This window comes from Pieris napi, chromosome 6 (genome assembly GCF_905475465.1).
Source record: "Pieris napi chromosome 6, ilPieNapi1.2, whole genome shotgun sequence".
Taxonomy (NCBI): domain Eukaryota; kingdom Metazoa; phylum Arthropoda; class Insecta; order Lepidoptera; family Pieridae; genus Pieris; species Pieris napi.
In genome coordinates this window covers 3,116,925-3,132,270 of record NC_062239.1, presented here as the reverse complement: position 1 = coordinate 3,132,270, position 15,346 = coordinate 3,116,925, and the positions used below count along the sequence as shown (strand labels likewise).

The 15,346-nt window shown below is 33.9% G+C and overlaps 1 protein-coding gene across 1 annotated transcript in view; it reads right to left on the bottom strand.

Annotated features, from left to right (window-relative positions):
- LOC125050057 (A disintegrin and metalloproteinase with thrombospondin motifs 7) overlaps window positions 1–15,346 on the bottom strand; it is a 68,881-nt gene that overhangs the window by 35,285 nt on the left and 18,250 nt on the right. Inside the window, exons 2-3 of the mRNA XM_047649625.1 lie at window positions 14,248–14,587; window positions 5,587–5,806 (exon numbers count right to left, since the gene is read on the bottom strand). Coding sequence (XP_047505581.1) covers window positions 5,587–5,806; window positions 14,248–14,434 — 407 coding nt within the window. The 5' untranslated portion in view covers window positions 14,435–14,587. The remainder of the gene's footprint in view (window positions 1–5,586; window positions 5,807–14,247; window positions 14,588–15,346) is intronic.

Below are 15,346 nucleotides of genomic sequence, written 5' to 3'. Positions count from 1 at the left end.
TATTATTAGAGACAGTTATGAGTGTCCTAAGCCAAAATAAGGGATTTAGATGCTTCTCCGGGCACGATAAAAACGTCCAACTTGACTGTCTATACGTTCCTGTATCTGTTTTAAAACCGAAACCCGGATGCAAAGTGATGGAATCACCGTTATCAATAAAATGCTGAGGCTCGAAAAAGCAAGAGAGTCAAATCATGAACTCTATGCCCAGAAGCCAATAAAATTATTGTGGCTGTGTTTCGAGCTATGAAATAAATTTTGCTCATCTAGTTTTAGGCTTTTCAAATAATTTATAACTTTCCCCGCTTCCCATACTGGCAATTACTGCGCGATTGGTCTAGCTATAGATAGGATTGAGCTAGCGCTTTAAGGATATGTTTTACTAATTTATTAGATAAAATTTTAACATCGCTTAGAGCCTCACAAATTGTTGCTATGTCAGATTTGTGAACTAAAATAGATATAGATCTATTTAGATAATAGATTTAGATATATAGATATCTATGCCAGATGATCCTTTATAAATAGGTTTGCTAAGAATCTAGCTACATCAGGAGAAGCCGGGAATCGACAGTTTATATTACTATGTTGACACCAATTTACCCATTTATACCAAATAGGGGCATATGTTTTCCTTGTTGAAGCTCTCAAACACGATGAAATAAGTTGTTTTTCGTCTCGTGTTTTGCAGCCAAAATCAGCCACGCTTCCAACTGTAATTTCTGCCCTTGAGGAGGAGGTTGACCCGTTACGGTATTTATCAGGGTTTTGTTTAGATTCCGTATTGGTAGCGAGGGTGCAAGTGCTCGGCCTTTCAAATCCGGGCGCCAAAAAGGCTTCCTCCACCTGGGTGCTATTATTATGAACTTCCCTTGGGATAAGTTGAGATCGTGCAGCACTCGAGGTAGAGGCACTGGCGGTGGAAATATCCACGCTAGATTGTATCGCCAGCATTTACTGAAGGCGTGGTGAAGCAAGTGTTGGAGTCTAATAAGTCTAGCGACACATAACTTGCCACGACAAGAGTCTCTCGTGACGCGAAAAGATCTATTTCGGGGGTTCCCCATCGTCTGAATATGTCCGTGGTTGCCTCTGTCAAGAGATGCCATTCGGTGCCCCTGCGATTGCGCGAGAGGTAATCGGCTTCCACGTTGTACATTCCCGGCAAGGAAGTGAGGGATAAGTACAATATTCAAACTGTCCGTCAGTGCCAGAAGATCTTTTGTCAATTTTAACAGCATTTGGGACCTTGTTCCTCCTTCGTTTTTTATGTACGATACAACAGTTTTGCTGTCGCTTTGCAGGATTACCATCGAGTTCTTTAGGACTTCGGATGTCAAAGAGATTGCTGCTACCACAGGGTGCATCTTTATTTTGCAATAAAATTATCCTTTAAATTGCAATGCCACTCAATCTGACTTTGAGTCCAAGAACCATTCAGGGGTTTGTTGTTGATTAGCGCTCCCCATTGTAGATCCGAGGCATCGGTGACAATGTAATTCACATGCCTTGTTTTGAAGTGAATCGGTGTTTTGTGACTGAGGTTGTGCAAACACCATACCACGTCCTGATTCACCTCTGCAAGAGAACTCGAGCAAAGAGGAGCTCTCCTAAATGCATTGCTGTGTCGCTGCAGCGTTCGGCAACGCAACCTTCCCCGGTGGGTGATGAAGGTCGCAAAATTGAGATACCCTAAGAGGCGTTGGGCCTGCTTGAGGGTCCAATTTGCCGGCTGACAAGCGTGTTATCAGGCACTGACGAATTTTGATAACTTTTTACGGGTAAGGACTTTGCATTTGATAGTGTGTCCCACGTGATACCCAGAAAATCGATCGACCTCGTTGGAGTGCATATCGACTTCTCTCGATTTATGGTCCAGCCCAGGTTCTTCAAAAAGGTCATGGCTACGAGAACCTGGCAGTTAAGAATTGTTCTGTCCTGGTGGACCAGTAAGTAATCGTTCAAGAAAACGATCACTCTTAAGCCCTGACGGCGTAATAGCTCGGCTGTCCAATTTGTCACCGAAGCAATCATTTTCGGAGCTATGGCCAACCCAATAGGTAGACAAGTCATTTGAAGGAGCCTTCCCTCGTAACTGATACGCAGAAAGCAACGATGTTCGAGGGAAATCGGTACATGATAGTAGGATTGCCTGTGATCCAGCTTCACCATCCAATCGCCTTTTTGTAGGAAATTTAGCATTTGGTGGTGATGAAACAGATGAAAAGGTTCTGGTTTCATGAACCGATTTAAAGATTTTAGGCTGAAAATGACTCGATTTTTCCGATCTTCGTTATTATGAAATATGAACGATATGATATGATAGATATGAACGACGGAGTCAGCGGTGCTGGCTCCAGTATATGGTCTCGAATCATGGTATGTATTTCCAAGGAAATCGAAGTTGAAACAGGTGTTTGCAACTTTTTTAGGATTTAGGACAGTACTAATAGCGGTTTTCGATTGAAAGTTATTCGAGCGGAGGTCATTAATTTTAGAATGGAAAAAGGAGGTTTTAATTTCACCCAATTTTTGTGATAGTTCCTTAAACATCCGCCCGAAAAGCCCATCGAGTCACTTATGTTGGTATTTATTTGGATTGTTATATTTGCGTCCCCCCTTTTGATGTGAAACATCTATAACCGCACGTAAAACCGATTTCTGGTGTGGCGACAAATGCCGTGGCGATGCCACGCTATATGATGGTATATATACAGTCTATATGCAGTAGTGTGTACGGTGTATTTCGAAGTCACTGATTAAACGAATTAAGTAGTCACGTTTTGAAATAAATTCGTAAATTTTTGTATTTAAATGAAAATAAATGTTTATTCAATAAATAGTCATAGTTATTTTAACAAAATAATGTCGATGTTTCACATCTGCCAGGCGTCCCGTGACGGCTCACATTTTTTATTTTCGTGATCATCGAAGTTGTGACTCTGTTGTCCTTGTTTTGAGTTGTATCGGTTACCAAGAAAGGGCTTTTGACTAACCTGAGACGTTGAAGCTACAGGCGATTAAAAACGTATGCGTGATTTAACGCGTATTGTTTTAGATTGGTACCCGCGAATTCTGTCAATTTTGACAATACTACCAACATTTTGTAAATATTTAGATAATTTTTCAGGATTAAACATGTACTCCGAAGAGGGGTGGGAATTTTATCTAAATCTTCTATAACATGTTTTTAAAGTTTGACCAAAACATTCTTGCAATTTATTATGTATAGAATTTAAATTAAGAACCGCGTTCGGCTGAAGACCACTAAAACGCTACGTAACGCTTTATTGATAAACTCATTTTTAAATCGGTAAAAGCAGGAAAACCAACGTATTTCTTTTGTATATCAATATAACGTACACAGTTCAAATCAGAAATGTAAAAACCTCTGCATTGAAATTAATATTATAATTTATAACTCGGAGGTTCTTGAACCGACACGTCTAAATGAGCAATATCATTAACTACAGCCGCATGGTTCAAAAAAGGGTCGTGTAGGTTTGCATTATTAGATTCGGTCACTTTATGTAACATGCTAGACGACGCAGCATAATTGTAAAAAAGTATTATTAAGGTGACTCACCAATTACTGCGACAATTGCTCAAACCTGAGAATAATCACGTGAATTACTGCTGTGGCGGCGGTTCTTCATCCTCTTCACTCGTACTCGAACTTTGCGAAGAACTCGGCTTGTCAGAACTTGCAGAGACAATATCTCCCGTGATATGAGACGGCCTTGTAAAGCGCGGGTGAGGCACGTTTGACCGCGTAGCCAACACATTTACACCGATTTTAGCACTTTCATTAGCCATTTTATATTTTTAACGTTAAAACCGAGTTAACCATTTTACGAAATAATTATTTCCACTTTGAAAATAAATTTTAGGTCGATATAACTTTGAATATACTGATTCGTTTTTAAGTGTGCACTAGCGACTGTGCAAGACGAAAAACGACGCAACAATGAACAAGAACTCTGGCGGCTTGCTTTAGCGCGATAAAAAGTTAGTTCCAGTTTCAAACGCTGGGCGCTGGCGGCGGTGTCACGTGGTGGGAAAAGGTCGGATACTAGCGATTTGGGCGGAAAAGGAAACGATGTACTCTCATAATGGACCTCGGACGTCAAACGGAACACATAATATGTATTTTGAATAAAACTTTTTATAAAAGCCAGATTCATACCTAGATAAAATACGATAATAATACATGTCTATTTTGATATGCAGATGAGTTACCTATGTAAAATATAAATTAAAATGTGTACATCGTTCTAATATTTTCGTTTGAATTAAACCTTGTTTAAAGATAGTGACAATTGACAAGTACAAACACTAAAGGACCGTACTTTATGTAGTATTCTGTTTGTTGGAATCACTTGAGTCAATCGTCAATCGTTGAATCATCAGCACGTGTAGTGTTGATGATTTGACTTCTAATTCTTCTAAGTGTCATCTGGTTATGTCTATCACAATAAACACAATTTTGATTCGGTACTTGTATAGATGATATGATTTTCACTGTTAAATAAACAACGGGTTGCTTAATAAAATACAAATATTAACAATTCTATTCTTTAAAAAAAATATTATTAATAGATCAATTAATGTTTACATTGAAGTTTTGAGTGAAAAAATAATATTCTAAACTGAAAATGTGTTTGTCTTAGTTATCGCAACATCGTTCCAGAAATACACTCTTTATTCTTTAATTAAGTCGAATTATATTCGCAAATATTAACAAAATAGTGATAAAAAAGATAGCGTCATGTCGTTTACATTTTCACATGGCGTCACTTATCAGTTGTTAGATAATAGTGCGACAATTATGATATATCATATGTTATCAACATATACCGGTCACTGATCTCACAGATTTAAGAGGAATTATCGAAACTGATACGTGCTATCGTTGCAATATTATCTCGAAACATAATATGATTGTATCAATGCACTTTATCCTTCAATAAGCATGACTACACGTAACTGTCTAAAGTATTTAGTACTGAATTGTATTATTTGTGTTACACAACATTAAATACCATAAGTTCGACATGACTGTTCTAATAATGTTACTGGTTGCTAGCAAATTTAATTTGATTTTCTCAAAATAATAATAAATAACCTATAATAGTATAGTGACTGCCCTTTTGGTGCGTTATAGAGTTGAATAGAGAGTATATGGGAAGATGTGTTAAATTGTGTATGTCAAAGCCAAAGTCGAGTAATTTCGATATTTTAGGGAGTATGGACTATTAAATTATTATTATTAATTTTATTAGATCAAGTTACATTAAATTTACAATTCAAATATAGAGTCCTAATACACGAAAATAATGAATTAATAAAAATCTGTGTAATCCGGTAAAATAAATATATTTTTTAATGCATGCGTTTTAACCTAGACTTTATATATAGATAACACACTACTATTATTTTAGATAATATTGTTTAAAAGAATGGCGTACCTACAACATCTTAATAATTAATTGTAGACTAGAATACAGTACTAAGGCAGGCAATACACGAGTGAAAGCTGCTTGTTACTATAAAATCCTACTATAGATTAAAAATAATTTCTCTCACCTAAGGTCCAGCCTCAGTTGCCGTCCACCAAGTGTAATGTTGTAATGCACCGCATGTGGTAGGTTATGGTCCAAGCCCTGAAGGTCGCGTCGTGCGCGAGGGTGCCCGTGCGCATGTGAGTGATCAAGGATATGGGAGACCAGCTCACCATCCTGGCTCACTTTTACCGGGGTCACCACCTCCACAGCTGATGTATCCAGGTGTTTGTGGGAGTAGATACCTGAAAAAAATAAATAAATTAGAGCTGGAGGTTTATGCTTTTGGTTTTAACGCCTATGGGTAACCATGTAGTAACTTGTAGTACAAACGAGATTTACATTTATTTTTTACTTCTTTGGGCGCGTTATGAAAAATTGATGAGAGTGAAATTTTAGAACGCGCGCGCACCGTGACACAAAATTAACAGAATGAAGTTGCCCACGGAAGATGGTACGGCATTGGACATAATTTAAAAACAACATTCGAATAATAATAGAATTTATGTTACACTTAATGTAAGAGAATAATAATAAATATTTATTTATTTAATTTTTCAAATGTAAACTGAACTTTATTGACTCTTTTTCCAGTCTTTGATTATTTAATTGTAATTAATTATTTGCATGCAATCAAAAACTATTTTTAATAATGCCAAAGAAGTATAACTTCTTACGCGCGTACATAAGTACACGCACCCTTTTTTTTATAAGTATGAATTGCTTTAAATATAAAATTTATTTTATATTAATCAAAAGAAATTTGTTTATGTAACTATAATTTGTATAATACAAAAAGTGCTTATTTAATAAAATTAAAATTACAAATGTATGTCACCTAATATTGTACATGACAGGGCTTTCCAAGAAAAGCGGATAACATAGAAAAATATGACACAGTAAGTGCTGATATTTGTCTAATGTTTAGTGAGTGATTGTGCAAGTGATCACTCCATCTTTGTAATTTGATGCTTTTAGGCAATGTTGCATATTATTTATATATGAAAGCAGAACGACAGGTTCTCTATATTGACTGTTTATTTTCTAAACTCTTCGTAATTATCACTCAAGTTTTTGTAAAGCATTTAGGTAAACATTTCCGTATCAATAATTTATTTCTTAAAATAAAATTGAATATTATTTTGTGTTAAATTCCAAAATCACAATTAAAATGGCTATATTATTAATTTTGGATATATTACTAAATTTAAGAATTGTTATATAAAAAAAACATTTTCGTTACTTGTTAATTAAAAACTTCAATTAATATTAGTCTCTGACGTACACGTATAAAATTTGTTTCACGTATCAACCATGTATTTTATACTCAAGATGGCGTGTCTATCTAGTTTAATTGAAACACTTCCAACAATAATTAATTATAGTAATTTATAATTTAAATTACATGAAGTAATTATTATCTTTTGCAAGCAAAGTAACAGAGTATATTTAGAAAGTAAAGTACTTTTGCAGTCCATTAAAGCTTAGTAAATTTGCATAGAAAAAAAATAAACCTTGAAGAAGGTCAATCCTAGAAAAACTTATATTCTGCTATAAACAGTTAAAGGTTAAATTCTAGACCTTGATTTTATACACTATTTTAATAGGCCAATTAAGAAGTACATAAAATGGCATTGCGTTGGCTCATTATAAGCTAAATATGTTTTGCTACTCCAATAATGTTTTTTCATGGTACATGCTCATTGTAAATATATTGATTTCGTCAGGCGTGAGATTACAAAAAGATATTTCAGTATAGTTTCCAGAAAAGCATACATGAGAGTCACAGTTCGCCCTATGTCTCGTTTTTGAATATCCTAATTGAAATCATAGACCTTTTTTTGTGAAAATAAATAAAAGTATTTTCGTATTCGATACGAATAAAATTTTAAATTTAATACAATATGCTCTTAAAATTAATCGACTTTTATCAAATTTCCAAGTATGGGAATGAACCGAAATCCTGTTTAAAAGCGTTACTGCAATATGGGCCGGGAATAAGAAGTCTAACTCGCTCCACAGGGTAAAAAGTGAATTAATTACGTATGTAGTGTAGTCAGGGGTTAATAAAACAATGAATGTCAACTTCGCAATCGTTATGAATACTAAGAGCGTTGTGAGGGTCAATGTCGAGGCTTGTATATTAGATCACTGTTAAGTTATGGATTTATTACGAAATTGATTTAATTTCAGTGAAATTTCACAGACTATCTTTTGACAGCGCCTTTTGTATGGGTGATATCCATATTTTTTATGTTTTAATAATTTTATATTTAAACGGGTCTACAAATAGATAATCTCTCTTTGAATGGAATTTCTAAAAACCCATTTATTTTATCGTACGCCCGGATTTTGGCTCTTGCTAATCAGCGCAAACAAACAACAAAGTTGAAAATTGTTCTGTCTGTCAAAACAGAACAGGTAATATTTCATGTGTAAAACATAAATTTAGTACATAGTGTAGATATATATATAGTTGTAGGTGCCTTCTATACCTCTTATACCGCAACATACATTAACATCCGTTTTGTAGTCTTTGAGTAAAAGATTTGCAAACATTCAACCATTTAACCAAATGCTTGTACTAATATTAATAATCAATAGATTTTTGCAATATTGAAGGGCACATTTATATTTATTAAACGTAGCTTTGCCAACCACAAAAAATAAGTCACAAATCCAAATTTTTAGAAACACATTATACACGTTAGCTGAAGGGCTGACATGCCGTCGACACTGATCTCATATTACACAAAGAAAAGTATATAGAAAGTATTCGTATTTCGTCTCACGGTCTTTTAACCGTGACACAAAATACTTAAGGAATTTAGGCGCCAACCATTGTAACTGATACATCGGTATTCGTTCTGCTTCTTTTATCACAGATTCTTACAATTTCAAACTCGGCTGGACAATTTCCTAAGAAATAGGTGCAATTGTCTAGTCAGCACACGCGCTAGACACTCGACACTCGGTAACTAGCGAGAGATGGCCACACAGGTATCGACTTATATTGGCCTCGAACCAGTCTACAAAAAAAACGACAATCCAATAACTCTTTAAGCGATATATATTTTATCCAATTACACGGTCGGTGCACTACTAAACGAAGTATCTTATGCTTTGCCAAATTACAAAAAAAATAACAATGGCATTCTCTACAAAATTGTAGGTGTAACAAACTCATCTACCAAATGCAATGAACAATGCTTACTCATTTGGCATCTTGCTGTGTCTCAAAAAAACATTAAGAGGTTTTGGGGTAATGATGATATCTCTAAATCGTAATGAGATTAGCTTTGGGCGGCGTGGGCTGTTTAGCTTGGGCGTTTGCATCAATTATTGTCTATTACTTGGTGCCGCCCCCCGCCGACCGGGATCCAGTTTGGAGCGCCGGCCGTGGGTGGACATTTATAACAAAAACATAGACATGCGAAATACATTTCACTTACAGCGATACAAACACGTTAATTATACTTGTTCCTACTGTGCGAATAGATACTGAGAATAAACTATGCATTTGATTAACGGGTTTATGCTTAATTAAGACTTGTCGTTGATGTGACTTTCAGATTACGTTTTGATGTCCTTGGTTAGCTCATTATCTGTTATCACAGTCATACATTTAACAGACACTTATTCTTTCACAGACATTAATTTTGTAGATTGTTACTTATATTTCATCCCGTTATATCCAACCAAGACCATATTGTCTTCATAAATAGTAATTTATCTAATGTAAACTCAGGATGACCTCTTACATACCGCTCCATCACAATTAGCTCCCGACATGGAAAAATCTTATGACCGGACAAATGTAACACGAAAATATACTTGCTATAAATCCTTCGCCAGAAAGATACCTACTACGTCTTCTAGAGATAAAAACAGTTACATCATGCACTGTATAATATAATCGGAGTAAGTAAACTAAGGAATTAAGTTTCGTGTGACAAGAACAAATTAATTTCCGGGCCACACGATATGGTGCGTAACTATTTGCTTTAGTACTTTGTTTTGATTGCGTTTAAGACTAGAAATTTTAATATTTCTTTCACATTTTATGTTTCAAAGCTAAAATGGTTGTAAACCTGATCTTTACACTTTAGTTACTCCATATAACAAAGACTCTTTTACTCTAGCACTTATTTCTGTAAGATAAATTTGTATCAAACACTAACTCTAGGATAAGTATCGTATTATCTGTATCCGCGCGTGGCATATGACAACTGACAGCTTTACGTCACGCAGTACGTCACTGGCCAAGATTCACTTTCCTCCACAATATAGATAAGATTTGGTGAGCAAATATTGAGTTTATAAGATAAGAAATCCAGATCGTTATACTTTACACTTTCAAGATAAGTTCGGTCTATTATTATGTACTTAGTGCTCTTAAAACACCTAGCGCCAATTTCTCTTATTATTTCAAAACTTTGAATAATTAAAAAAGTAATTTTTAAGTTCGTAAAAATCTTATAATATGAATCTTAGCATATCAGCATATGTTTAAATTCTGTATATTATCTTATCTGTAAAAAACATTTACAGTTATTGATGCAGTGACAAAAACATTTTTACATTGACGACTTGCAAAGTTGAATGACCAAGAAATATTGTCGCTAATTCATTATATATTTGTTTTTCAACGGTCGATTACTGGGTTTATGCATTGTGTATGCTTGGCCCACTCCTATTCTATTTTTATGCATTATAGATACTAAGAATAGACCGCATTGCTGCTGGGCGCGTAAATGAGCCTACATAACTGAGCAATCATTGGAGCTAATTCTGATATTCTCTAAACTAGACTAAAATTTTAATCGTTTCAGTAGTAATTAATTTTTAAATAAATAATAAAACTTTTGATTACTTAGTCGAGATATTATTCTTTAAATTTCTACCTAATTTCTGCAGTTATAGCAAGCATCGTACATTCTTAGTAATTTATAAGTATTCCAATATTTAACACTATTGAAAAATGGTATTTATTTGCTACAGCTTAAATATATTATTAAAATTTTATACATATCTAAATATTTATCTCATAAATTAGGATTTTATTCAAATAATTATCATTTTTAATCTGTTTTTACCATGAGTTCTCGAAAATATAAATACAAATTTAAATACTGCTAAAATAAATAAAAATATATTGCGACAACATGATTACAACAATTTCATAATAAAATTAGTAAACATACGCTGTTATTAATTCCTGAAAATGACTAAAGAGTGTGACAGACATTTCTGTATTTAATTATTACATAATTAATTTAAAACGAATGCGGAAAAATTAATCGTAACAACAAAAAGTTAAGTTATTTATTATACTTTTAATTATAAAAACCGTTGCAGAAGGCATAAAACACTTTTTTATTTTAGTTGGCAGTTTTAGGAAAAACATATTGATACTGTCTTGATTAATTATGTGGGTTAAGGACCTTATTATCTTTCAATGAACTCTTGTATAGGTGTCACGAATATCAGGTTAGGTCTAATTAATTTAAGGGCTTTGATTACGAGAATATTATCATTATTATTATTCTTATAGTATTATTTTATATCTTTATATTTGGTCTTAGGAAATATGACCGTGTGTCTAAATTCCACAGAAAGCTCTGTTGGCTATTCGACTTAGACGTGACGCTCATCTCCTTCAACTTCTATACTCAATTCTTTTGGATTCAAAAACTCCCTCTTATCTTAAAAATTAATTCAAATTCTCAGGTACTTATAACTTTATGTTACGCTCCTGTAATAGATGCTTTTTGAAAATTCTATCTCACAGCTCATATTTTTAGGCAATTCGTTAAACATCTCCGCCATTAAGTTGTAGAATACACTGCCCGAATCCAAACGATTGGCTTAATTCTTCTAAATAAACATTTTTTATCCATATCCTATCCTGCTCAATCGTGATTTTTGTAATTCTTGAATTTCTTATTATTTTGTATTGCATTGTAATTCATGAATCCGTGAGATTAGCATTTAGTTTATTTTATTATTTTTTTGTATTATTTTAGATTATGTTTGGTAATTCTATAATTTTACAGTGTTCAGTGTAGTTTTGTTTTTGATTTGGTTATGCACTTTACCCTTAATATTTATTTTTTTATTTTTTCTTTACTTCCTGGAATAGATCGCTTGTTAGAGATAAGTTCGTTTTTCTTTTAATGTAACGAAGTATATATAAATAGATAAAATAAACAAATATTACCCTAAGTGTTACCTTAGCATCCCAATTGGGCATAGAGCACCATCTAAGCGCGTCGTTGATTTTATATTCAAGGCAATAAAAATATCTAAGACTCGAATAAAGTAATATCTTATTCATTAATATCTATTAGTATAAATAATCAATTTCTATTCAAGTCACGAATAAAAGACAAACAGGCTGTCTAATATTATTTATTTACTTTGTTATTGTAGCATTAAGATCCTATATGCGTTTACCGTCATTGCTTGCGCCGGGCTTAACGCAAATTTCTGTATAACCGAATATTAAATTGGCCGAGTAAAGAATTAAATATACTTTTAGAGCAGTATGGGCCTAGTGGCTTCAGCGTGCTACTCTCATCTCTTAGGTCGAACAGTGTGACAGCTGTGCTCCAATGTAGTTTCTATGTGCGCATTTAACACTCGCTCGTACGGTGAAGGAAATTCGACGGCGTGTGTCAGACACATAAGGCTGATCACCTACTTGCCTATTAGAAAAAGAACAACTGATCACGCAACAGATACAGAAACCTGAGGCTCAGAGTTAAAATGGTTGTAGCGTTTTTATTAGCTATTGATTTTAATATAATAAACTGCATTCGATATTATTAATATTGAATGAAGTTAAAAAACTTTGGGATGGATGTATTAGAAAGTTACACCTCAAATTGTGACCTTTGTGATTTTTTATTGATCAGTAGGTATTTTAGAAACCCGATACCATATGGTATAAGAAATATGATCTGGAGGTCTGGAAGGCTGACCTTTAAGTATTTACTCTATAGCGAATAAACTCAAGAAATAAGAACCCGGTAATACAACCCGTGCAATTTTATTAAACACTTCATTGAATTTATCTTAAACATACTTCAAGTAATTTTATTATTACCGAATTTATATGCATATAATCGTTTATATTCATGAATATAATTATGATAAAGAAATTGCTCAATTTGGTTTAACATATGTATTGAAAAGTTTTTAACAAAACACTGATGAAATTTGTTAAATTGTCATATTTTTCATGTTTTACAGCCTCCATGTTACACTATTCTACATATATGTACATAAACATTATGTTTTAATAATTAATCTATAATAATTAGTATATAATGATCACGTGACCAGGCGTGAGGTACACGATACACCTGACCCTAAATATCCATGTCTAGGGCCCATCCATGATCACGGAGGATGTTTATATCAGAATCTAATTCTTTATATTAGCACTGTAATTTATTACCACGATCCGAAATATAGTGTTCGGTATTAAATTTTAATTTTGAGGCGGTATGCCGTCCACTCCCAAATACACGACCGAGATAATCCTTCAAAGGCAATCTTGGGCCGTCACACGAGACTCGAATCCAATTATCAGCATTTCAATCCTTGTGACAACCACAAAACGACTAAGATTAGATTTTACGAGTCCGTAAATTTAACATAACTTGTCTTCTGAAGCGTCAGTCTTAATTGCTTACGGTTTTTAATTTTAACCCCCGACAGAAGATCTTTGACGTGTATTTATCTTTTACCTGGATATCCATTTGGTTGATGCATGCATTGGCTTATGAGGGAGAAGTACGCTGTTTTTAAAGGTCGCTGTTTGGAAGACCTCTGGGAGTAATCTTATAATTCCACAGTAATAACACTGTAACTATTTCTATTGGTAGATTTGTGCATTTGTTTCATTGATTAACTTTGTATATAGGCAATTAGATGATCAGCCTTCTGTGGCTGACAAATGTCGTCTATTTTTCGGTCTAAAGTCAGTTACTATGTTAAGTAGGATAACCAAGCTGCATAGCAAGCAACTCAGGGTTTTGATTCGTTTGAATTCTCGTAAATTATATTGCTGTAAGGAAAATAGTGTCTTGATTGTGTTGAATTATTTTTGGGTATACTTTATATAAATTTTAGGTTATACATATATCATATACCCGTTAGGAAAGGTTCAGCGCGCGAGGTCCGTTCTGTGTGTCGACTTGAATTTATTAATTTTCCGCGCGTTAGTTTTCATTTTACATTAAAATTATGCATAAACCCTTATTCAATTTTATAAAGTTTGTGGGAAATAAACTTCATTTTTATTGCGTATTTATGATTATTTTTGTTGAATTCTCGACAGAATAGTTTTCAAGAAATATACTGAACTGGTTATATGGAGAAAATAATATTTTTTATCTTTCTGATGATAATCAAAAGTTTTTCTTAATGACCGATTTTACTTCTAACATTGTATGGTAGTTAATAAAAGAGGTAAATATAGATTGACTGCGTTACGAACTGCCATCAATAATAATGTACAACGTTATAAGTAGATCAGAACGTTAAGTTAATATTAAAATTATAGCAAGAAAATATTAATAGGATTTTTTTTAAGTAAAAAAATAAAATTCACAAACGAAGTAAGATTTAAAAATGGATTTTGGAAATTCTAAATTTAATATTATCGTAAGCTACTTACCGGAGTGTATGAGGTTTCTTATGCTATCCTGAATACCGTCTTCTACGTCACCCACGACTTGTGCTCTCAGCATGTCTTCGGGTACGTTTTTCGCCGTACAACAGACTATTAACACTTGGAAAAGTAAAAGCTTGAATAATGATCGTCGTATATCCATCTTTCTGAGTACACAGTCACTAGTACGCATCTTTATGTACCAATGCTGCCTTTAAACGCTACGAATTTGGCATATCGCCTTACTTCTATAATTGTCTATGGGCAGCGCGCTTTCTCGTGCTTCCGATACAAAACTAATATTGATTTTGCACTGTTCTTCTTATAGACTATCATCATAAAGTACCTGAAAAAAGAACAAGAGTTAAAACTTTTGCCACTTGCATTGCACACTCACAGAAATATTGCTTAACATACCTAATATTAAATAAAAATATTTATTTTATTATATATGTACACTCTCACTTTTGTACAAAAAACTAAATAATCTATCTTGTAAGAAAAATTAACGCAACACGTTATTCACACAGCGAGGTAATTCACTATCTCTCGAGTGATACATATGTTATATAATTCATCGTTATTAGGTAGATAACATTATCTCCTATGCCCACTCAACGTTAAAATTGTAAAGTAAATACAGAATTAGTCCACCTCTTACATGATGTAACTTCATCCTTATCATTTATCACGAAGTGACATTCGAAAATCTCTTTGGTGCGCCGGTAATGTTCTATAGAGGTCTCGTGCCAAATCGGGCTGACTGACAAGCATGTCTTACCATAAACTATAAGCGATTTATTACCAAAGGTTTTGGATGTTTTACATAACTGTAAATTAAACTTTTACCTGTTGACGCAACATGTTGGTCTCTAAGAAAAAAGACGTGTCTAGGAGTGAGGGACAGAAGGGCGGGGCACGTGCCGTGATAAGCAGGCGCCAGGCAGTGTGGCTCCGATAGTTTTTTGTTTCATTTCGGAGCCGGGTGGCGCCATGACAGATTGTTAGCGTTCCAGTGATTTTATGGGTCCAGTGTCATTAATTTTACGATAGTATAATTTTCCTGCTCATAATGTGCTGCGATATGCGCATTGACTTTTACTTT